General features: G+C 36.9%; 2 protein-coding genes across 8 annotated transcripts; one reads left to right on the plus strand and one right to left on the minus strand.

Moving 5' to 3' along the window:
• Window positions 1-423: 423 nt before the first annotated feature.
• On the minus strand, window positions 424-7,941 carry LOC116323901. 6 transcript variants are annotated; one of them, XM_039621000.1, is made up of 9 exons: window positions 7,791-7,941; window positions 5,669-5,863; window positions 4,752-5,054; window positions 4,360-4,674; window positions 3,483-3,539; window positions 3,198-3,281; window positions 3,083-3,111; window positions 2,863-2,906; window positions 424-2,574 (listed from the first exon to the last, which is right to left on the minus strand). In XM_039621000.1, exons 1-9 carry the CDS (start codon window positions 7,831-7,833, stop codon window positions 2,517-2,519), a joined length of 1,128 nt encoding a protein of 375 aa, XP_039476934.1. In that variant the 5' UTR covers window positions 7,834-7,941; the 3' UTR covers window positions 424-2,516. The 6 variants fall into 6 exon arrangements, with proteins under 6 accessions (XP_039476934.1, XP_039476935.1, XP_039476933.1 ...); XM_039621001.1 differs by lacking the exon at window positions 3,083-3,111 and adding an exon at window positions 5,304-5,345; XM_039620999.1 differs by lacking the exon at window positions 3,083-3,111.
• A 1,990-nt stretch (window positions 7,942-9,931) lies between these two features.
• Window positions 9,932-20,910, plus strand: ppp2r2aa (protein phosphatase 2, regulatory subunit B, alpha a). 2 transcript variants are annotated; one of them, XM_031744368.2, is made up of 10 exons: window positions 9,932-10,281; window positions 10,663-10,740; window positions 11,967-12,064; window positions 12,267-12,432; window positions 12,568-12,680; window positions 13,411-13,588; window positions 14,853-15,017; window positions 16,552-16,721; window positions 16,905-16,996; window positions 17,320-20,910. In XM_031744368.2, the coding sequence occupies exons 1-10, from the start codon at window positions 10,275-10,277 to the stop codon at window positions 17,597-17,599; spliced, it is 1,347 nt and encodes a 448-aa protein (XP_031600228.1). In that variant the 5' UTR covers window positions 9,932-10,274; the 3' UTR covers window positions 17,600-20,910. The 2 variants fall into 2 exon arrangements, with proteins under 2 accessions (XP_031600228.1, XP_031600224.1); XM_031744364.2 differs by lacking the exon at window positions 9,932-10,281 and having other exon boundaries at window positions 10,650-10,740.
• The last annotated feature ends 1,484 nt before the right edge of the window (window positions 20,911-22,394 follow it).

Consider the following 22,394-nt stretch of genomic DNA (forward strand, 5'->3'; position numbering starts at 1 on the left):
AACCTGAAATCTGTGTGTAACATCTGACCTGAACAATGAGAAGAAGAACACCAAACATTATTTATCATGGTGCAAACCTTTCATTATATATATTTTTGACAGCATTTTCTATTTCCTCTCTATGTGCACATTGCAAAAGGCTTTGCTGTCTGGGAATTGATGTTTGCAGGTTAACAGCTTCAGGTGATTGTAATCTAAGAGCTAACTGCTTGTTCATTTACAATAGAAATTGGTTATTCTATTAAACATTTTATTTTCTAAAAAAAAAAAAAGATGCTTAGCTTACCTGCTTAGCATTCATATTTGAACAGAGCATGGTTTCCACTGGTGTATTGCAACTCTGATAGCCCATTGGGCCTAAGATGACCCTCTGTTGGGCCTCAACATCAAGAAGTATTTTTAATGTTTCTCTTCTTAGACACTGTTAGACATCCTACTTCCTTTATGTTAGCTAATGTGTGCTTTTAGCTATTTTTACACACACGTAAACTGCTCATAACATTTTGCAAAGCTATAAAGAAGCTAAAAAAAATAACCCAGAGAATATTATGACCTTATATTGTTTTACCTGTTTAGCAGAGTTTTAATAATTTAGACTATGCAAAATCCATGCACTGGTGTGTGAATACGGTTATTCTGGAATTCTCATGCCGGATGTGACTTTCTTTCTCATATCAAACCAGCAACAGTGTGTCTGTAGAAGGCACCACAATCACAACCCCTCTGTATGGTTTATGTCATGCAGTATGTTTATTTTTTAGTCATCCAGCTAAAAGCTCAGGGAGATTAAAAATCTCTTTCAAAAGTTATGAGGCCAAAATGGCAGCAGAGATTGTAAAAATTAAAAAAAATAAGTCAGCACACAAACACAACTCTCAAACAGTTGCAGTACAATTGTGAGTCAACAGGTTAAAATCATACAAAATAACAATAAAACAAAACAATGAAGTTTCAGATGAATTTCAAACCAATTTTAAGAGAAATCTCAATGACCAGCTATTTGATCCTGTAAATGGACTTAAACTCCCCCATATTAACCAGTTCTGATCATTTTAGGTCTCAGTCTGTTTTTCCTTTTGGAAACAAACAGTTTGTCTGATAACCAATGAATAGCACTAATTTTAACTAAGTGCAACTTCTTTTTTGTTGTTTGCAAACACATCCATCAGAAATCAATGTTGGCATCAACAATGGAATTAATGATCTGAGAGGCACAATACTCCAATCGATCATCCGGAGCAGATACATACGTTGAAGGCACACTACCATAACTGTGTTAAACGTTCTTAAACACTGTAGGAGAATATATTTATTGAAGCAGCTTTAATGTATTAAAGCTGCTCAAGGCTAGTTAACCTTTAAGGAGAGTCTTTCATAACAGCTACTTCTCCAACCTTTTCATTTTGATATATTATTTTACAACCTAGGTCCTGATTTTATACTCATTGTAACTCAAGTAGATTTGAGCCACAGATGGATGCTGTATCCTATAATGACATGCTACACTAAGCTTGTTTGCTGATTAGAGATATCTTGCTGATTTGCTCCATTTCCGAAATTCTCCCGCAAACGTAAGACTGCAGAATAAGACCACTGTTGAAGTCCCATTAAAAATCTTTGTGACTCAAAAAGCTATTTGTGTGCGGACAGGTTATTCAAAAGCAACAACAAGCACTCCGAGAGCGGTAACCTCTGCCAAGACAGCTCATTATCCAGGCAGGATTTAAAGGGATGGTATTTTATTTTGGATGCAAACTGTAATGTGATATTTAGAATCCCCATATACCAGTATCATGTAATGTTGCCAATACAAACAAAGCAAGTAGAATTTCAAGTATAGTTTTAAAGATAAAAGGCATTTTATGAAAGTTCGACCTTATTTGACCTTAAAGAAGAGTTAGTGGTCCAAAGTAATGAAATATTTTGAATCCCCATATATCATTCCCTATGTGCCTATAATACAAACAAAGCAGTAGGAAACATCGTTTTAAATACCTCTATACAGCATTATTATCACTTTAAAACTTATATTAATCTTTTGACCTTGAAGAGAGGTCAGTGGTCAAATATGACAGGATATTTTAAATCTTTATATGCTACTTTCTACTTGTTGGCAAATACACATGGCATTTGTAATCATAGTTTCTAAGATATATGTTTGTTTGTTTTTTGCCAATATTCGATCAATAAATCATTAAGTTAACCTTGAAGGCCTTGGTGGATGTAATCCAAACGAGCCATCATATCAAACGAGTCATCAAGAGCTACCAAAAACATAACCACACATTTTGTAAATTTGAGCGGATCTTTTCTTCTATTTTAATTTTTTCTGTTGTTTGAGGACTGCTGAGTTGAGATGCTTCTCTGTCAGTCTGGGTGGCTGAATGACAGACTGTTGGTTGGATATCTGCCAAACTTCACAGTAGTATATTCACAGGTGGTGGTGCTGGGTCGAACTGTGTCAAAGCAGCCTTGAAAGTTAACAGTAGCGTATTCTGCCGATTCAGAAGGGTTTTCTAGATTTTTTGAGTTTGTCTTCCGTAGCTTCTCTTGTATCCTTTCATAGGAACAGTCCTTCAACAATAGAATGAAAAACACCGTCTAAATGCTTCATATTCATCATCCTCTCCCAGTATGTGCAGAGGACATCCTGCAATACATTTGCTTTCTTTTTGCCATAATGTGAATAATATTTGTTGCTTTGTAAAACACCACTGTATTATCATCTGTCCATTTATGGTGAAGTATTTTGCCAGCATACCACAACCAGGGGAGATAACGTTAATTTTCCGACCATGTTTGCTGACTATCAGTACACCACGCTATAGTTATACATAAAACCTCAAAAAAGTTCACACCCACCTCCCTGTTATGCTGTGGTGCTGTGCCAGTTCCTGTATTTTTTTCTGACAGAGAAAAACAAACAAACAAACAGAAATTAGTAGGTAATACCAGTTACCTAATAATATTTCTAATTTGGTTTCATTTCATCTGATTTAACTAGAAATTAGCAAAGATGGTCAACTTTATTACTTTTAAAATCTCTAGATTCTGCTAATGTTGTGCATCAAGTCTGATGTACCGTTTCCGTCATCTGTCCAAGATAAGGAACTTCACGGATGTGGATTTGTGGGTAAAAAAAAAGCACACATTTAAGTATTTCTCTTGATGTACAAAAGATTAATGACGGTTCTTACGTTTGTAGATAAGGATCAAAACTACCGGAAATAACAACACGGACAGACAGACCAGAGTCAAAGTAATAGGTTCCACCAAGAGGCCTGCAAAATAAATCAAACAACAACAAAAAACATGATCCACTCTTTGAAACTGTAAACACTCAAAACAATATAACTTTCTAGAACTGAAATTTAAAAAGACATTTACAAAAGTGTCAAGTTAAATATTATTTTATATGTGAACATCTTCAAACGTATTTCTCTTCTGCTGCAGAAGTCTTGAGATACCACATGTGCTCTCACCAGAACTTGGTGAAACAGTAGTAGAAGAAACAGTAGTTGGAGATGATGTTGCTGATACTGAAAGCAAAAAGTTGGCAAGTTAGAGGTCAGGTTTATTCTTCTTCATTATAAAGGGTAGCGTTATTCATGAAATCAAACGATACAAACTGAAACTCCCGTATGCGAGCTGATAATGTTTTTCTTTTCTTTTCTTATTTTTAATTTTCAGAAGGTTCCAGTTAAAAACAAAAGAAAAAACAAAACAAAAATCCTGAATTTTCAGAGATTTCAGACTCTGATTCTTTCATACAGAGGCAAAAACATAAAGAACCTAACTTTTATCAAACTAACGTAGAAGCAGATGGATGGATGGATGGATGGATGGATGGATAGACAGAATTTCCTGCTGTCACGTCACTTTTTCAGTTTAATAATGACAGAGTTGAGATTTAAAAATCAGATGCTTTCTAAAAGTGACTGTTTGCACTTTGTACTAAATGATGGATGCTGCAAATCTGTATTGAGGAAAAGTTCAGGTTTAGAGCTACTAAAAGTCTCAAGTAAGTTGTGGACACATGACTGTATGCTTAAAGTGAAAATTAAACTTGAAACAACTGAGCTCTTCTAGTAGCTATTTGAGTATCAAACCACTTCCTCTTATTAAGCGCTTCCCGTGGTTCCAGACGACACAGACGTGTATTCTTCTTCACTTACAATTTTAAGGTGGTTATTGGTTCTGGCTAATAGTTTTTATTAGGCTTTTAAGTCAGCGGGGGGGGGCATATCACCAGCTAAAGATAGTACATATACATGATTACCATCCTGTGATATCAACTGTATTCTGAACCAGGTCACCTACACACTTTAAAAAAAAAAATTAAAATAAATGATGACTCACCGACAGTCAGGAATAATTTGCTGAAGAACATGTCACTGTGTTGTTTGTTTGGGCTTTCTGCTCCACACCAGTACGTCCCGCTGTCGTTTGCAGTTACTTCTCTCACTGTTATGCTGATGTTTGTCTGCGTTTTGTTGTCATTCATGGAAAACCTCTCGTTCTTGCTTGTGTTGTTGGTATTAGCAAGAGTTTGACATGCAGATGGGTCGTCCCCCTTACAGATAAATTTTGTAAGTGACTGCTCACTCTGGGTGTAGTTACACAAGAATGTGAAGTTTTTTCCAACAGTTTCTGATTTTGTAAAGCCACTAATACCTATAGAAAACAGAGATTTGCCAACATGTTTAAATGTAGAACTTAAAACTCAGAAAATGAAGTTGTGGAGTACTCACTTTTAACTTCCAGCCTTATTTTTTTTAGTGCATAGCTATTAGATAATTTTACTCCGCACCAGTAGACACCCTTATCCTGTAGGGACACATTACTGATGGACACGTTAAAGCCCTGGCTGTTGTTTGTGAATGTCCATTTTTGATGAAATTGTGGTGGTAAAATATCCTCACAGATGGAATTATTATCTTTGCAGAAAAACATCTCCCTGGACTTGTTTTCTTCTCTTGGATAATCACATCTGATGGTGACTTTAGCAGTAATGTACCCAGTTTGATTAAATGGTTTTATGCAGTCTGATTTCACTGCGAATAAATATACAGATGAAACAAAATCAAACAGTGTAATATTTTTACAGTAAAGTGTGTATGTGTATTAGTACTCTGTTAAAATTTTCTTTTAAAATTGCATCTTAAATTTAAGAAATTACATTTGTAATTAGTAAAATTTGTAACATTTTGTGATTATGAAAAGTCTTAAAAGGGAAAACGGCAAATAACAGCAAACAGTAAATAAAGTAGAAAATTGGAACCAAACTTTATGACTCTACTGACTGATCAAGCTGTGGATCGTGGACAAGCTGTCAGGCCATCACACTGATAACACAGAGAGGCAGACAACCATTCACAGTGGCCAAAGGGAAATTGGCAGTTAACCTAACACGAATGTCTTTGGGACATTTGGGAGGAAGCTGGATTATGTGGCGAGAAGCCAAGCCCCCAGCTTGCAGATTTAAACCCAAGACCCCATTGCGTTGAGGTAACAGTGCAAACCACTGCACCACCATGTTGCATAGAAAATACTGCATATAACATTTTTTTTTACCTTGATTGAAGCCATAAAAAGTCACAACAAAAACTAACAAAATGAAGCCAAAATGAATTCATCAATTAATAAACAAACGAAAAACATGTCTTACCAAGTTTCTGTTCATCACAATGTTTTTCCGTTTTGTTTTTGTTCTCATTCATAGGTTTCCTGGTGATCACTGTGAGAATGCAGTTTGTATGATTTCCATAAGCCATTTGACAGTTTGCCTTTGTTTCAGTGTTGTTGAAGGGGACGTGAACCCAACCTCCTGTGCAGTTCTTTCTATCTGACATCAACTCACAACCTGAAGACAAATATTCAAATTATGTTGGTCATTTAACAAAACAAATAAGCAAATTAATTTATCAATTAGGTGCACAGTTCTTCATGCAACAGTCTTGAGATACTTTATTAGCAGAGCATGCTGTAAACATTGCTGTTTTTATTTTTACTATATAGGCATGATGCTGTGACCAGTTAGTATTTTTGTTATGATTCAAAGTGTCACTACTGCAAAAGCGAACTTCTGCTTCAATATATAATGTTACAATTAATTAATATACCATTAAATCATGTTTATTATTATTATTGTTGTTGTTGTTGTTGTTTTTCACAGTTGCTAACAAAATATGCAGTACATGTGAAAAAACTGCTTCCAGATTTCTAAGGTTTTGTTTTGTTTGTTTGTTTTTGCATGGATTGGTTTAGTCATGTTTTCATTTCTCCTTCCTCTTGTCTCACCAAGTCCACAGTTCATGGACTTAAACTACAGTGCTTACTTAAAAAGCTTTATTAGACCACCACCCATTGGTGGTGGTGGTTTTATAACACGGCTACCCTAAACTTACAGCATTGGTAATTACCAAAGTAATGTTTTATGCTTCTGGTTAATCTGTGAGCTCTGTAATCAAAATCATATTTTTAATGTTAAAATATAATTATTCTTGTTATACGTGAGTTTATAAATTTTATGTTTTACTATAAAGCAACAACAAAAAAGTAAATCACATCCAAAATTAGCCAATAAAAACCAATTTCAGTAGTAATTGTCATGCTTGTGCCAGCTCAAATTTCAGTATAAAAACTTGAATTCAGTTTGTTAGCTAATAAATAACAACAAGTTTTTAACAGATTTCTAAAATGTTTGTGTTTTCTTGTTTTTAGTGGCAGGTGCCCTGCATACGGGCAGAAGTAAGTCCCACTGTTGTAGGTGTGTAAAATCAAGCACGTAGGCATGCAGACTACAAAGGTTTGTAAAAGAATGGGTCTCTGTATTCAAATAAGGCACTGTAATAGGATGCTACTGTAAATTTATGAAGTTTCATAGTTAATGAAACTTTTTCCTTCTTAGATATTCACAACAACTGTAAATGGTATGATTGCTCATACAGTTTTAAAGCAGAGTCACTGTTTGCTGAGCCACTAAGTCAATGAAAGTTTCCAACACTGTATTAACTCAATAAATGAGGAGTTCCAGACCTCTTCTAGCATTAACATCTGCACAAAAACTGTGCACTGAGAGCTTCATGGCATGGGTTTGGCAGAGCAGCTCCTGTGGGTGTAATATGAGGGTGGCCTAATATTTTTATCCATATAGCTTAGGTCTCATAAGCTGTCAGTCCTTATCTCTTCTGACTGGCATTATTAATCCCTGTGTCACTGTAAAAAATGAGTTTTTAGAGAGTGAGGGCCTTTTTAGACCTGTTTCACGGTCATTGATGTCATGGTGGAAAATACGACATGGCATTTGATTTAATCCTACCATAAACACATTAGTGAAACTTTAAAGTAATGTGAATAATCATGATCATCTGTCATAATGTAATGTTCTTTAAAACAGAAAGAAAAGTCATGGGTAACATTGTAGTAACATTCAATATTAGAAGAGTGAAAATGGCTCTTGGCTTTTAAAATCTGTGAGAATTCGGTAACAGCAAAGATGGGGCAGAGGTACAATTTTAAGAAAAAAAAATAGACTTTTATTGATATACAGTGTCGTAAAAGCCTAAGCAGCAAACGGTGTGGAAATTAGCTGCGGCCAGAAGTCCTATATGATTGCATCTGTTGCATTTAGCTTAAATGCAACAATGTTAATATGTACAGTCCCTGTTGTGTAAATATATGAAGTACAAAATACATAGTGTAATACCTATTTTAATCATATTTAACATTATTTACAGTATGATGATTTGTGAATAATATCAATTAGGAGTTGGTCATAGTCTTTTTACCTGTCATCGTTGAGAAGATGAGTAGTAGCAGTGATGTCATCATGTTGGTTTAGTCGCTTCTTTAAGATCTTTAAGTGGAAATTATAAACCTGCAGTTAGTTTGCTTTTGTTAGCCTGTCCTGCCTATCTGTGGGTCTCTGGTGATTCTTGATTTTTTTTGTCCATCCCATCTTATGTTACTGAAAAATGAACTTGCCCCGCATTTCTGACCACAAATCCCCTCCCCATTTCTTTAAGGTTAGTTTCTTTATCATACTTACATCACCTTTTGCAGTAGAGAGGAAGCAAGCGGTTTATGTGAGTGTCAGAATGAAAATAACACTGAATAGGAAGTCAGAGTCTAACAGATATATTTATTTGATAATATAATAGAAAAATACTTATAAAGAGAAGAGTCTCTTTAATCTGCACAGTTCCTTAATTGCAAATTGAAACTGGACTGCTCAGCGCAAAAATGTTGAAATCCAAGAAAATGATCTGAATTCTTCTATGCTTTTTTGTACATTTGATGCATTTTGGATAGAGATGGTTATATATATTTAAAAAGTTTGCTTTGGCCCACTGACTGTTGAGTGGAGATTCTTCTCTGTTGGTCTGGGTGGTTGAGTGACAGTTGGTTTGGTTGGACAGTCATCTGACCGCTTTTTAACTGAAGAAATACGTTCCTAACATGGTTGCTGGGGAAGTATAAATCAGTATGCCTTATTATACTATACAGTGTATACAGAAAAATTTCCACACTGGCTTCTTTGATGTGCTTTGCTGCAGTGTCAGCTCCTGTGTTGTTTGAACATGAAAATTCTGGCAAAAGGGAGCGAGCAAACAAGCATATTAGCATTCAGTAGCATTTGTGTGATTGGTAGTTTGGTTTTATTTGATCTTATTTAATAGACATTTACCAGATATGACGGAGATTTAACAAATGTGACCAGGAAATCTGAAAAACATTTATATTCACATGCATCATGCACTATATCTGTGACACTTTAGATATCAGTAAGACTGAAGAATGATACTTTGGTACAATAGTATCAGACAATATTTGACACTGAGTGGGTATGTATTCTTACTGCATTTATTCCTTTTAGATTACTCAAATGTACTAAGGTGTCACTGTGGCTTAAGGTTCATGATTTCGACCATGAGCTAAAACCTAAATCTTTGCCTTAGATCTATATACATTCAAAATAGTGTTGAGAGAATCTCATACAGGTTGCAGCAGGCCTCTTTTTAGGAAGTATTCTTTGATGTGTCATTCAAAAAAAAGAAAAGAAAAAAAAAGAGCACAGGTATAACTGGTAATTTAGATGGCTGCCATCCATCTAGGTGAACTGGTTTGAATAAAAGGCAGTAAACACGCTGAATCACCTTCATTGCATAGCCAGTTGATAGAGCTGAGTCATTGTCAATGAAAATCTGTTTTAACTTTGTTTTTCTGGCTATGACAAGTCACTTTTTTCTGGTATAAACACTCTCAACTGTTCATGTGCCAAAGAGTTACCAGGAAACGAAGGGAGGCATTGATAACATCATACACCTGAGCTTTTCCTTCGCTAATAACTGTAAAACTAACTTCCTCACAGGGCCCTAGTAGGTGAGATTAATTTTACTTGGAAGAAACGTTTTTTCTAGTTACGCTTACATTGACGCATAAGGCTCTGAGGCTGAACTCTCAGAGACATCCTGCTGAACAAAGATGTCAGATGCATCTACTGCAATTATTACTCAGTTTATTTCCCATTCAGTTGTAGTTTAACTCAGTGGAATCAGTGGGTCATGCAATGACTACATTTAATAGGCAGTAAACAAGATAGTAACTCATAAAATCCACCCAATGTGAAATAACTTTTGTGGACATTAAAACAAATTAAAAACCCCTCTAAAATTTATTAAGAAATCTGAATTTCTGTTTTAAACTTGGAGCTTTCGGACTCCACTTTCTAAATTCAGCATGCGTCCGGGGTTAGTTCGATTTTCTTCACTGAAACAATGCACATGGGCGGGGTCTAGCAGTTATACGGGGTTTTATATTTTAAAAACCTGCTTATTACCCTTTTTATGAATTTAAAGCGCAGTAAATCAAGTGACCTCGCGGTCTCCGCAGACAGGAAGATGACCAACGTCTCTGAGGGGTAGGTTTAAAATTTCGCGGCGCACCCTCTCACCGCTCCCTGTTGACTGCTGAACGCCGCCCGCGTTTCGCCATTTTGAAAGTGCTGTAAAGAGGCAGAGGCGAGGGAACTCTCAAAGTAGAGTGCAAAGTCTACAAGCCAATAGTAGGCATTATTAATTACTTTGTGTAAAACAGTTCCGTGGTGCATAGCAGGGCCGAGGACTTTTGCTTACGTTCTTCAGAGTACCAAGCAGCACTCCCGGCTTCATTCCTGCACTGCTCCTCGCTAGAACCTCCCAGCCGACCCGGGTCAGCACTGTTCCAGTCCAGGGCCCGAGCCCGCTTAGATACCCCTCTACGAGTCGCTCACCATGGCAGGTAAAATCACAGGGGAAAAGACTACCACAGTGGCTGGGGTTATTAATTAACAGGTGCTGACCTGTTTGACAACGATGATGGGTTTCTCTGTTATGTCATGTTTAACCAGCGCAAGCTAGCTAGCGAGCTAGGATAATTCAAAGATGCCAGTGTAAGTCAGTGTTAGTGTTAAAGTGAGCGGTATTCTCCACAAACACACGTAAAGTAGTTATCTGTGCCTATGAGTTTATAGCAGCAGTTGCAACGCGCAGTTACTGTGAATTTCCTTAAGGCCTCGTTGTCATATTGATGTTTTTAGCTAAGTTAGCTGCAGGCTAACGCGTGTAAAGTTGTCCCTCTTTAATGGTGGTGTGTCCAATCTTGGGGTCATGTTGTGTGCAGGGCCTGGTGGTGGGAGCAATGATGTGCAGTGGTGCTTCTCCCAAGTCAAAGGAGCAATAGATGACGACGTCGCTGAAGGTAAGTCCATGTGATAGTCACTGAACATTTGCTAGCCTGAGCTGCCAGGATCACCATCCTGTGCACGCTTGTTTTAGGCTTTTCTTCAAAGTGCTGCTGCCACACTTTATATTTGTGGTATTTCTAAATATGCAATGAAAAGTAATGCCTTCTTTTTTAGAGTAATAATGGGTATAAGGGATCAGTGGTGTGGTATTGTAGTCCATTTGGTTTCTCACAGACTGACAACAGTCTTCTATTTTTGGCATAATTGTGCTAAATGGCATTCACTATTTTCTCCGTTCACCCTGGGTATTAGAGGGGTATTACACAATGTTTACATGATTGGGAGAGAACTGCATGTTAGAATTGAAAAAGATTTTACCTCAGCCAGACAAGAATCTTTAATAGGCGTTTCATATTTGTTAACGAAGCAGCACTTACATTTGACTAATTACAGATCTGTTTGAGTGGCCAAGTTAAAAGAAAACCTTTATCAGCTAATTATTTCCGAACTAAAGGAAAACTCAAAGCACCAAAAGTGTGTTTACAGTACATGGTGGCCATATTTATGTATAAAGGGCTACCCATTTGTTTACAGTAAGCTTTGTCTGGGAACATGTATAAATGAGAGCCTCTCCTTGTGTCAATACATAGGAGTACATGGGCTCAAAACACAACACTCCAGTAACGCTTTTATTAGTTTCCTGTAAAAAAGGATTCGCCTTCAGTCTGTCTGCTATTGTTTTATGGGGTTGCATGGAGTCGGGTCGTATCAGGCGCACACTGTCGATGTTAACGACTGCACTATAGTAGTGCCAGTGTGTAAGTGGGGATTGATTGTTGTATTGTAGGACTTGGTGAGAATGGTTGTCTTTGAAAAGTGCTAAATCTGAAGCTGAGGATGGAAACTTTTTTTCTGTTCTTTTTTCCTTTGTGTCCTAAGATTGTTGAGTGTACGTTTAGTTTCACCAGATCACAGCTCTGTCGAGTGTGTGTGTATAAATATGTGTGCGTCATTGCTGTGTTGTGTTTTCACCATGGTTGACATGATTTTCACCCCTCACAGGTGGGCTGCTGAGGCATTTTGTAAACCACTTCCCATTGAAAGGCAGTGAATCATTTAGAGAGCAATTCGATTTACAATAATTAGATTGACAATAGCCTTCATCAGAAACTCTGACAAACAATGTATGGTTATTTATATTTGATGCTAGTCTCATTTTTGCAATTTTTATTATTGACAGCTGATATCATATCCACTGTTGAATTTAACCAATCTGGAGAGTTACTTGCAACTGGGGACAAGGGAGGTCGTGTTGTCATCTTTCAGCAGGAGCAAGAGGTATGTTTTAGTGACACATAGAAACAGTACATATTTTTAACATTTGATTCATAATACTCTGGAGCAGGTAGGTCATCAAACTCAGTTTATATAACACAAAGACGTACAGGTAAAAGTACAATGTTTCTTGTGATCTTGACCCGAGACATTGAATCTTGGTTTCATAACACTTGAACTTTTGTTTGATCTGTTTTGTATTTAGAGTAAGAATAAGCTTCAGTGCCGCGGAGAGTACAATGTTTACAGCACCTTCCAGAGCCACGAGCCTGAGTTTGACTACCTGAAAAGTCTTGAGATTGAGGAGAAGATCAACAAGATTCGATGGTTGCCTCAGAAGAATGCAGCACATTTTCTTTTGTCAACAAATGGTTTGTAAATTACTTTCTTTTGAGTAAATTATTGTGCTGTAGTAAATGTGAACTTTTGTTACGCCATCTACTGCCTTATATGGGAGTAAATATAACTCAATGACTCTCATGGTCTTTGCTCTTTCTCATTGGCAGACAAAACCATAAAGCTGTGGAAAATTAGTGAGCGTGACAAAAGACCAGAGGGCTACAATTTGAAGGAAGAAGATGGGCGATACAGAGATCCCAACACTGTCACTACACTACGGGTGTGTAGAACTGGCTTTATTACAGTCCAGATCTTTTCTTTGGTTTGACATTGTTAGCCAAAACTGAGATGCTTTGCTTACTTTCCATTCATTTATGAGTAGATCAAGAAAATGAACAGCAAATTTAATACGTTGAGTCTGGTTAGTAATTTACATCTGAATTAGTTGGAATAAATGTTAATCGTTTCTTTCCCGTGTTTCCTTCCACTCATTACAAAACTGTTTGTTCTATTTTTGATTGAGACGTTGACTTATCTTATGAGCAAGTAAACAGATGGAACTAATAAAATTACCAATCTGTTCCTGCAATTACTGCAGTGCTGCAGTTGATGTAATGTCTGCTTTATTCACCTTTAATTTTGACAGACCCCCCCCCCCCTTTTTTTCTTCTTGTGGTTGCTGAACAGTTTCCAAATATAGACTCTGTTCAACAGGTTTGCGTTTATACTGAGGCAATGCCTTTATTTCTTTGTTTAAAGGGCAAGTAACTGTCCCCATCTTAAAAATGGGTAAATCTATGTACATTTTGACCTACATCTTTGTGCCTCTTTACCAGGGTAAGAAAAATAATTTGGACACTTTTTAATCTTTTTTTTTTCTTTTTGTAGTGTGAAATTCCTTTTTTTTTTTTTTTAAACATGCCTGTGTACATATATTTAAAATCAAGGTCAAAAAATCTACTGCATCTCCCATTAAAGAAATGTAAAAACAGCCCCACTTTTGCTTTCAGGTACCAGTATTCAGGCCCATGGACTTGATGGTGGAAGCCAGCCCTAGACGAGTGTTTGCCAACGCGCACACATACCACATCAACTCCATCTCGGTCAACAGCGATTGTGAGACCTACTTGTCTGCTGATGACCTGCGCGTTAACCTCTGGCATCTGGAGATCACTGATCGCAGCTTTAGTATCCTTTCATTCTTTAATTCCATAAAGTACTGCAATAATATAAAATTATTCTGTCAGTGTTTTGTCTTATTTATTCCCAGTTTATCCTTTTTCAAAGGAGCGTAAGCCAGGGAGAGTACTTTAAAAAAAAAAAAAAAAATGTATGTGAATGTTATGTGAAATAATGAATGATATATTGTGGTTAGTTTTAAGCCTTTCTTTGAAGAGATGCCTGACTTATTAATCCTGTTCACCTGCTCACCCCGTATCAGTCAAATTAGACAAAGACTATGTATTACTTAGCAACAAATAAAACATGATTCATGTATTTTTGTAGGCCATATAAACAATTCTTTGCCTGATATTTAAAAATGTACACACTGTGTCTACAGGCAGACTGGACAAGGGTAAAAAATTATCTTCACTGGTGTCTATTTAATCTGTAGCACAGTGTCATTATTTATACTACCACCAGATGTCCCCAAAGCGTGGGATGTTTAACTGGGTGCCTTGAACGTAGTCTAAAATAATCACCTCCTACATCTTATGTTAATAATTTCACCCCATGAGTTCTTACTGCGTTGTTTTATGTAGGCTGTATAAACAAAGATGAACCAGAGTTAGATACAAAGTGTAATCACGTTTTTCTTGAATTGACATTTGTTGCTCGTTCTGGACGCTCATATCTTCTCTTCATGCCGGAAGATCGATGCAGTGCAACTCTTGCCTTTTATTAAGGATTGCGTCAACTGATGTAAAACACTTGAACCGGGGAAAGAATGAATGCAAACTAAAATATGTTAAATGGTTTTATCACTGTAGGATCATGAGGTCAGAGGTCATCTGTGAGATTAATGTAGCTGTTAAAAGTTGAAAACACATGAGCATGAAATGGAAAGTATTCACAAGTGAATACATGATTTGGGGCACTTTTGTCCTAGTCACCAGATATCTGTGACAAAACTTTTTCCATGTGCCAGTCACTGTTTAAAATGAAATGCAGATAGTTTTAAAAAAGATAAATCATAGTGAATTTGATAATGGTCTGTGATAGTGGCAATAGCAGTTTTTCTTTTAATCTGCGCACAGACTGTTTACCTGCAAGCAGTAAAGCCTGCTTTAATGGGGTCTTCAAACTGATAACACGACACTATGAATAATAATGATGATAATAATAATAATAATGATACAAATTCATTTTATTTCTGAAAGATTTTTCTTCAAGTTGCTGAAATGTCTGTTCAGGGTTTTGTTTGTTTTTTACCTTAACCTCAACTCTTCAGATATTGTTGACATTAAGCCGGCCAATATGGAAGATTTAACAGAGGTGATCACAGCGGCCGAGTTCCACCCCAACCAATGCAACACTTTTGTCTACAGCAGCAGCAAGGGCACGATCCGCCTGTGTGACATGAGGGCAGCAGCGCTATGCGACAGCCACGCCAAACGTAAGTCAGTCCCTTTTTGTGTTTCTGTAACTGTTTGACTGTGTGTCTCCTCAACGATCGATGGGGGGCTCTCATTGTGCCTATCAGTGTAACACTCGATTAATCAGCTGCAATTATAAAGTTACTCTTGCCATGGACGGTGGCTGACTAGACTAGTGCAATGTGCTTGAACAAAGCTGACGGTTTGTTGAGAAGAAGACTTGACAAGTGAAAAGTTGCACAGTTGTGAGAGCCCTTTCTTAAGGGGAACCAACAGGAAACAAAGCTGACTTATATGTTGAAATTTAATGCGTTCAGTGTTTAAGTAAAAGAAAAACCACAGGCATAAGGAGCTGTTGGTTTGGATTTTCATAACTTTTTAAAGTGGGGAGTGAGTACACACAGCAGGGTAGGTCTTTGCACTGACTACATTATCCTCCAGATACGCTGCCTGAAGGCTTAAAAATGAACACATACATAAAATTTGTGGTTTTGTCATTCATCAAGTTGTTTTTTTTTTTTAAATGTTGTTTTCTGAAAATATTTTCTTCAATTTTGTAACAAAAAAGAAATTGAACAACAAATTACTTCTCCAATTCCATACAATTCACATGGTAACATAAAATTCACAAATTCACCTAAGAAATAGAAGATCAATTTTTTTTCTTTTTATATCTACCAGTGTCACCTCACAGCACAAACTGTGGGAAGTTTGCATGTTCTTTTTGCGCCTGTGTGACATTGTTTTCGGTTTTGGATAAGCTTATTTTTATCCAGTAATAGTTTACACATTTCTTCTTCTTTGGCGTCTTTTAATCTCCTCAACCTGTAGCAAAACATGATACAACAATAAGCTTCCTCCCTAAATTACATGTCGCAGTTTCTGTAAATGTTTCTTTTTTGTAAAGGATGAGGAGTTACGCTGTTGTCCTTTGCATAGATGACTCCAATGACCCTGCTTACGAATTGCATCTATCCAGATTTACTGTCTGGGTTTTCTGCCTTGGCCTTTGACTTTCTGAAGTTGTTCACAAAGCAGTGAAGCTATTTAAAGCTAGGTTTGCTGGCATCAGTGTGTGCCCACTCACCAGTCGGCCTACAATGCCATGCATCATGAATCTTTTCTGAAACCCTGTGCATCTACCTAGTTTCCCATCTACCACCTTATGAAGTATCCAGGCCATGTGGGTCTTAGTGCATGAGGCTATAACAGAGGATTTACACACTCTTCTTCCTGCTCACAGCATAGAAAACATAGTGCACGTACGTATAGATTGGCACCTGCTAAGCCCAAATTATTCAGAACAGTCAGAATGGTGACCCTTTTGTATTTCATAGCACATATCAAAAGATAAGCGGAAAGGCTTTGTTACTTTCATGCTTTATTTCTATTTTTATATAACCAGTTTTGAAATTCAGTGTCTTTTACAAAGCTGTTGTCATGTAAAGACAGTTTCTGGGCTTACTTTAAAACAACTCGACCACTGTAAAAATTATTGCTTGTTCTTTCAGTCATTGACACTGAAATGCATGTGTTTGTTTTTAATTTTTTAAGTGTTTGAAGAGCCTGAAGATCCAAACAATCGTTCCTTCTTTTCTGAAATCATCTCATCCATCTCTGATGTAAAGTTCAGCCATAGTGGACGCTACATGATGACCCGGGACTACCTGTCTGTCAAAATTTGGGATCTCAATATGGAGTCGCGACCAGTAGAGACATATCAGGTCTGTAATCTTTGCCAGCACAAAAATACTGTTCCAGTTTCTGCATCACTTTTCTTCCTGTAAGGGTGGATTGATTCTAGCGGGATCTGTCCGTGCACGTGATTAAAGTGTAAATGTTGTTTTTGTTTTTGCACAGTTGTTGATGGAAACTCTGTATATTTCCTCATTGCTTTCTTTAAATAGGTGCATGAATATCTCAGGAGCAAGTTGTGTTCACTCTATGAGAATGATTGCATCTTCGATAAGTTTGAATGCTGTTGGAATGGGAACGACAGGTAAGCTCTCCCCCCCATGGCTTCCTTTTTTTTTTTCTGCAGCCGTCCTGGACATGCAAAATACATGCACGCATGACGCACGCAGAGCTTTAGGGAATACTCCTTTTCTGACGTCACTGAACCCAGAAACACAGCCTTATCACTTACTGCAGTTATCTGCTCGGTGCAGACCATAATGTGGCTCGTAATTTGGTTTGGGTGGGTGGTGAAGTGGTATAACTGGCTCATGACAGACGACAGGATTTAATGTCCATACTTGAAAAGGATTGTGTTTGCCAGTAACGTTAAGGCTGCTTGCTGACTCACACCCTGTTTACCTACAGTGTTGTGATGACGGGTTCCTACAACAACTTCTTCAGGATGTTTGATCGAGGATACCAGCAGGACATGACCCTAGAGGCGTCGCGGGAAAACAGCAAGCTGCGATCGGTCTTGAAACCTCGCAAAGTAAGCACAGGTGGGAAGCGCAAAAAGGATGAGATCAGTGTAGACAGTCTGGACTTTAACAAGAAGATCCTCCACACTGCCTGGCATCCTCTGGACAACATCATTGCTGTGGCCACAACCAATAATCTGTACATATTCCAGGACAAGCTGAACTAGCATTTGTTGAAGCACTGAGATCCCAGTTTCTGCTTGAGCCCCGCTGCTCTGATATACAAATATGAACAATAGCTGTCTGTTTTTGGCTAAATCCCTCTTGATGAGCTGCCCTTGGCATATGCCAAGAACTGCTATGTCAACAGTGGCATGAACACAGTACACCCAAGTAGGCCATCACAAGCCCATTTTCTATTTGTATTGCAAATATGAACATGTAGGGTTTTTGGTTTTTTTTGTTTTAAGATCTGAGTCAAACTGTGGGATTTAGTGTCATGGGTTTTCTCTGGTTGGAGCACTCCAGTCATCAAGCTACAATTTGCAACTCCACTACATCCCAAACCAAAGGGAAATCTGTGTTACATACACATGTTTGGTTAGTTTGTTTGATTCTTCTTTTGTGCCATGGTTCATCCGTATCTCATAGCCACTAGTTATTAGATTTTTGTAGCTATTGTGTCTCATTAGTTTTCTGTTGCTCTCATATCATTCAGTCACCACTGGCCTGAAACACTGGTAATGCAAACTGTCGACACTCCATATTTTCACAGTATTTGTCCATTTGCCAAGTTCACTCACAACTTTCTTGCCAATATACAGTATGATTATGCAGTTAAATGACTTGTTTAGTGTTTTAACTTTTTTTTTATGGTTCTATGATTATAGCATACAGCCTGCATTACTGCAAACATCTGTCCACAGTGTACAAGATTTAATATTGGATCAGATTTTGACCTTTTAAGACAGCCACTAGTTTACAGTCATTACTATTAAGAAAGTCCGCTTCATTTATTCCTTTATAGTGAACTTGTAGCTGTTGATTAAATCAACAGTTACATAACAGGAAAACTGTTTTCATACTGTAACAATGGGGACTAAATTCTTTTTTTTTTTTCTTTTTCTTTTTTCCAAGTACAAGAAATAACAAAGAACCTGGTTTTCAAGCTGCACTAAAATCTGAATATATATATCCTGTTTCAATCTCAAGCCACTCTCTAAACAGCAAGCTGACTTTAATGCTGTATTGATGTGGAAAATGGTTTATAGTAATAAAAAATATAATTCCAGTTAATAGCCCACGGCTTAAGAAATGCTGGCGCAGTCGTGCAAAATGCGCACACACACATTTTTCAGGTATTGTGGTTTTATTATGGCTAATTATGCCAAAGTAACCAGTCCTATACTCACTCGGAAGCTACACTCATTTGAAGTCGTTTTACAGAGAGTAAGCCCCCTTGTCTGACCTCGTCACCCTTGCACGTTTGTGGGCAACCATAGCTCAGGACAAGAGGACATATATAAGAATATATGTACACACACACACACACACACACACACACACACACACACACTAGGAAGGGTGTAATGGCATTATGTGGCCTGTGGCAACAAAACTACGTTCTGCTGCCAGCTCTCCCGCTGTTATGTTTGCAGGTTGACCGATGGCTTTACCCTCTGTATCTACTTTCTGTTTGTACACTTTTTTTTTTTTTTTAATATATATGACATTTTGTACTGTACCTGTTTAAAAATAGATTAATCACTATAGTTGATTTATTTTTGTATAAATTAAGGCAATAGGATTACAGTCTGATCACTGTAGTTTCTTTAGCTGTCTGTCTCAGACTGATTGTAGATGGAAGGTTCGTTGACAGTTGGGTAACTGTTTTTTTGACATACGATTTGGGGACATTTTTTCTCATCCTGGAAGTTTGAAAACTCAAAGAAGCTTTTTTCAGATGTCAGTATCTTTTGAAGTTATAAGCGTTATAATTCTAATTTTTTTTTTTGGGCACACTGTGCATGTAGAGGTTCTTTGGGTGCCTCAGAGTTGGTTTCTGAAATAATTTGGATCTTAATGTCCACTTATGTGCCATAGTTTTTGCTTAATTTTATTTTATTTTTCTGGCTGTGAAAGAATAGGCCCTTCTGGGTCTCTATTTGAAAGGCATTTTAATCAATGTTTATTGTTTAAAACTGCTTAGTCAACTTCTCTAAAGTTACTGATTTAGATTTATGAAAATGTCTCCTCTCTCCTGTGAAGCATGTGTCGCTTTGCTTATACAGGCTTGTTTATTTATCAAGGAGGAATTGTGAAGCACTAGTTTGCCGATGATTGTTATATGGCAGGGTAGTGAATGAGACATCAGGTGTAAGTGTTGTTAATATTAGCTGCACTGGGAAACCTAATGAAAGCTGAGCTGTCACTAAGTTGTTTGTCCTGTTGTCTTTCTTCTATGGAAAGTCAAATGTCGTATCAGGAAGAAGGTTTAATCTCTTTGATGCGCAAACAACTTGATTATAGCACAATTTGTCCACTTCATGATTTAAGCCATTAAATCAGGGAATGAAGCTTCTTGGTCCACTGGATGGTATTTGTGTCAGTTCATGTGTTACTTTTATTTTAGAGAACGGATATCCAATTGTTAGGATGCCAACAAAAATAACCACCCATGTCCCTACGGTGGTGTTAAACTACTGTTTTTGTGTGTGTGTGTGTGTGTGTGTGTGTGTGTGTGTCACTCAGGGTTCTGGGTAATGTCTACTAGTACTGAGATATTTCAGTAATCTTTCTTTTTTCCCTTTGGTAACTTAGGTCTAATGTAAGACAGTGTGAGGGTCATTTGTGTCATACGGCTCCAGTCACTTGAATAAACCTCCATAATGTGCCCATTCCAAAGTCAAGGGTCCCATAAATTTACACGTACTTACAGTAGCTGTTTTTCATAGCTGTGGTTTAAATCACGATGATATTCAAAGGAACCCTATTGCCTTTCTTAGAGCATTAAGAATAAATGAGATAATCAAGTCATGTTTCTTGAAAATTATGATGTGCCAGACAGGTGACTGCTCAGGGGAATTTACCGCTGCTCTTGATCAAAACGTTGTACCTTCAAGAAAGCAGCTTTTCAGGACTCAAGACAAAAACTGCCTTATTTAAAGGTAGCTCATAACTTTTTTTTTTTTTTTAAATAAAATCAAACATATGTAATGGCTTTTGAACAACACCCTGGGAAAACAAAACTTTCCCTACTTGCTGTCTGGAGTTGTAAGGTTTTCCCAGTTGCAGCAGTGTGTTATACATGTCTGATATATTACAGGAGTTAAAACAAATTGCACTTTTATTTTTGTGAATTTCATTAATTTGTATGTTCTGTTTCTTTAAAATGGGCTCTTGAATAAAGATTGTAAGAGTTTGGTGATCTATGGGGTGTGGGTGGGGGGCAACAAAGGGTTCAGTGTACAGCTATGTCCTTGTCACATGGAATAAAGTACAATTTAGATGAAAAGTAATAAAGAATTTTCAACCTGAATTCTGAATGTAATGACTGTTCTTTTTTTGTTTGTTTTTTTTCTTTGGATTAGACACTGAGTTACATTTCAAGATTCTATAAGGCTTTTAAAGGCGAAACTAAGCTTTGCATATTGTCTTAAAAAAAGACTACACCTTTCCTCTTCTTTAAAAAAAAATATATTTTTAATTAAAAAAAAAAAAAAAAAAAAAAGCTTTTAAGAACAAAGCTGTTACTTCAAAAAACATTTTTTTTTAACTGTAAAGATGTGAGATGAGATGTCTGCATACCTGATCTAAGGATTACACAGTGAGGCACCTCTGAGCTGCTATGGTATTATATATTATTTTCTCTATTGGTGTGAAGTTTAATAAAAACAGCATGAAACTGCTTTCTCTACCTCAGCGATGTCAAACTCCTTTCACATCATGGGCAACGTATAGCCTACTTCGAAACTTTCCTTTGTGTCAGTGTAAAGAACTTTAGCTACACATTTAATCCCCAAAATATCTTAATATTAGAAAAAGGCAGGTAATTTCAGCACATCCCAGTTTTTCTACAAGGTAGTATATAATAGAATTACTCTCCCGTAATTATAAACCAAAGAAAAGGCACTGAAAATTGATTTTTTTTTTAAAAAACAAACTATATTAGTAATACTTAATTACCTTTCTGTATTATGAATGGCCATGTGAGAGGTCTTTACCAGTAGAAAAAGCTGTAAAACTTAAATGTGAATACAGTTAATATATGCTCTCCTTATTCCAAAGCCGGCCAGCGGGCCGAATTAGTCTTTATCGGGCCCTGTGTTTGAAAAGTATATAACAACAAGCCAATCCCAATCCTTAATGTATCCTATAGATTCATCCCTTTCTAATTAATACCAGAACTGTTAATAAGGCTATTTTCTGCCCACGTTAATATTCCAGACATGTAACCCAGCAGTTATTTGAAGGTTTACCAGTGGGCAGGGGCAGATCTACTGTGGTGGCATGGGGTGGCATGTGCCACCCTAAAATAAACTCTTGCCACCCCTACTGCCACCCTAATTTTGCATATGGCAGTGATGTTTATTAAAATAAGCTACCATTAAGACTTTAAGCCTAGTGGCAATTAACCTTGAATATAAATTCTAAACCTAAATATACTGCATATTACATCAAAACATGTAATAGCATCATAAACGGCTTTGTTTCTTGTTTTCAGTAGGAACAGACAGTGCAGATTTCTGACATTTTGTGTAAATTTAAGCATGTAAAAATGTTATTATTTGTAATGAAAAGAGTGAATCTTAAGTTAGACTTGTATTTCAAATTCATGTTGTGTAGCTTTCTGGATTTTATATTTATTGGGCTACATGCTTATTTGTTATTTATGTTATATATGACTATGTTTAATTACTGCATATAATATATTTTAACCATATTTTGTACATACTATAGAGGCACCCAAACCCGCATATGGCATATGTGCATATGTGTAAAGAAATGGCTATTTCCATGCCA

This window comes from Oreochromis aureus, linkage group 12 (assembly GCF_013358895.1).
Source record: "Oreochromis aureus strain Israel breed Guangdong linkage group 12, ZZ_aureus, whole genome shotgun sequence".
Taxonomy (NCBI): domain Eukaryota; kingdom Metazoa; phylum Chordata; class Actinopteri; order Cichliformes; family Cichlidae; genus Oreochromis; species Oreochromis aureus.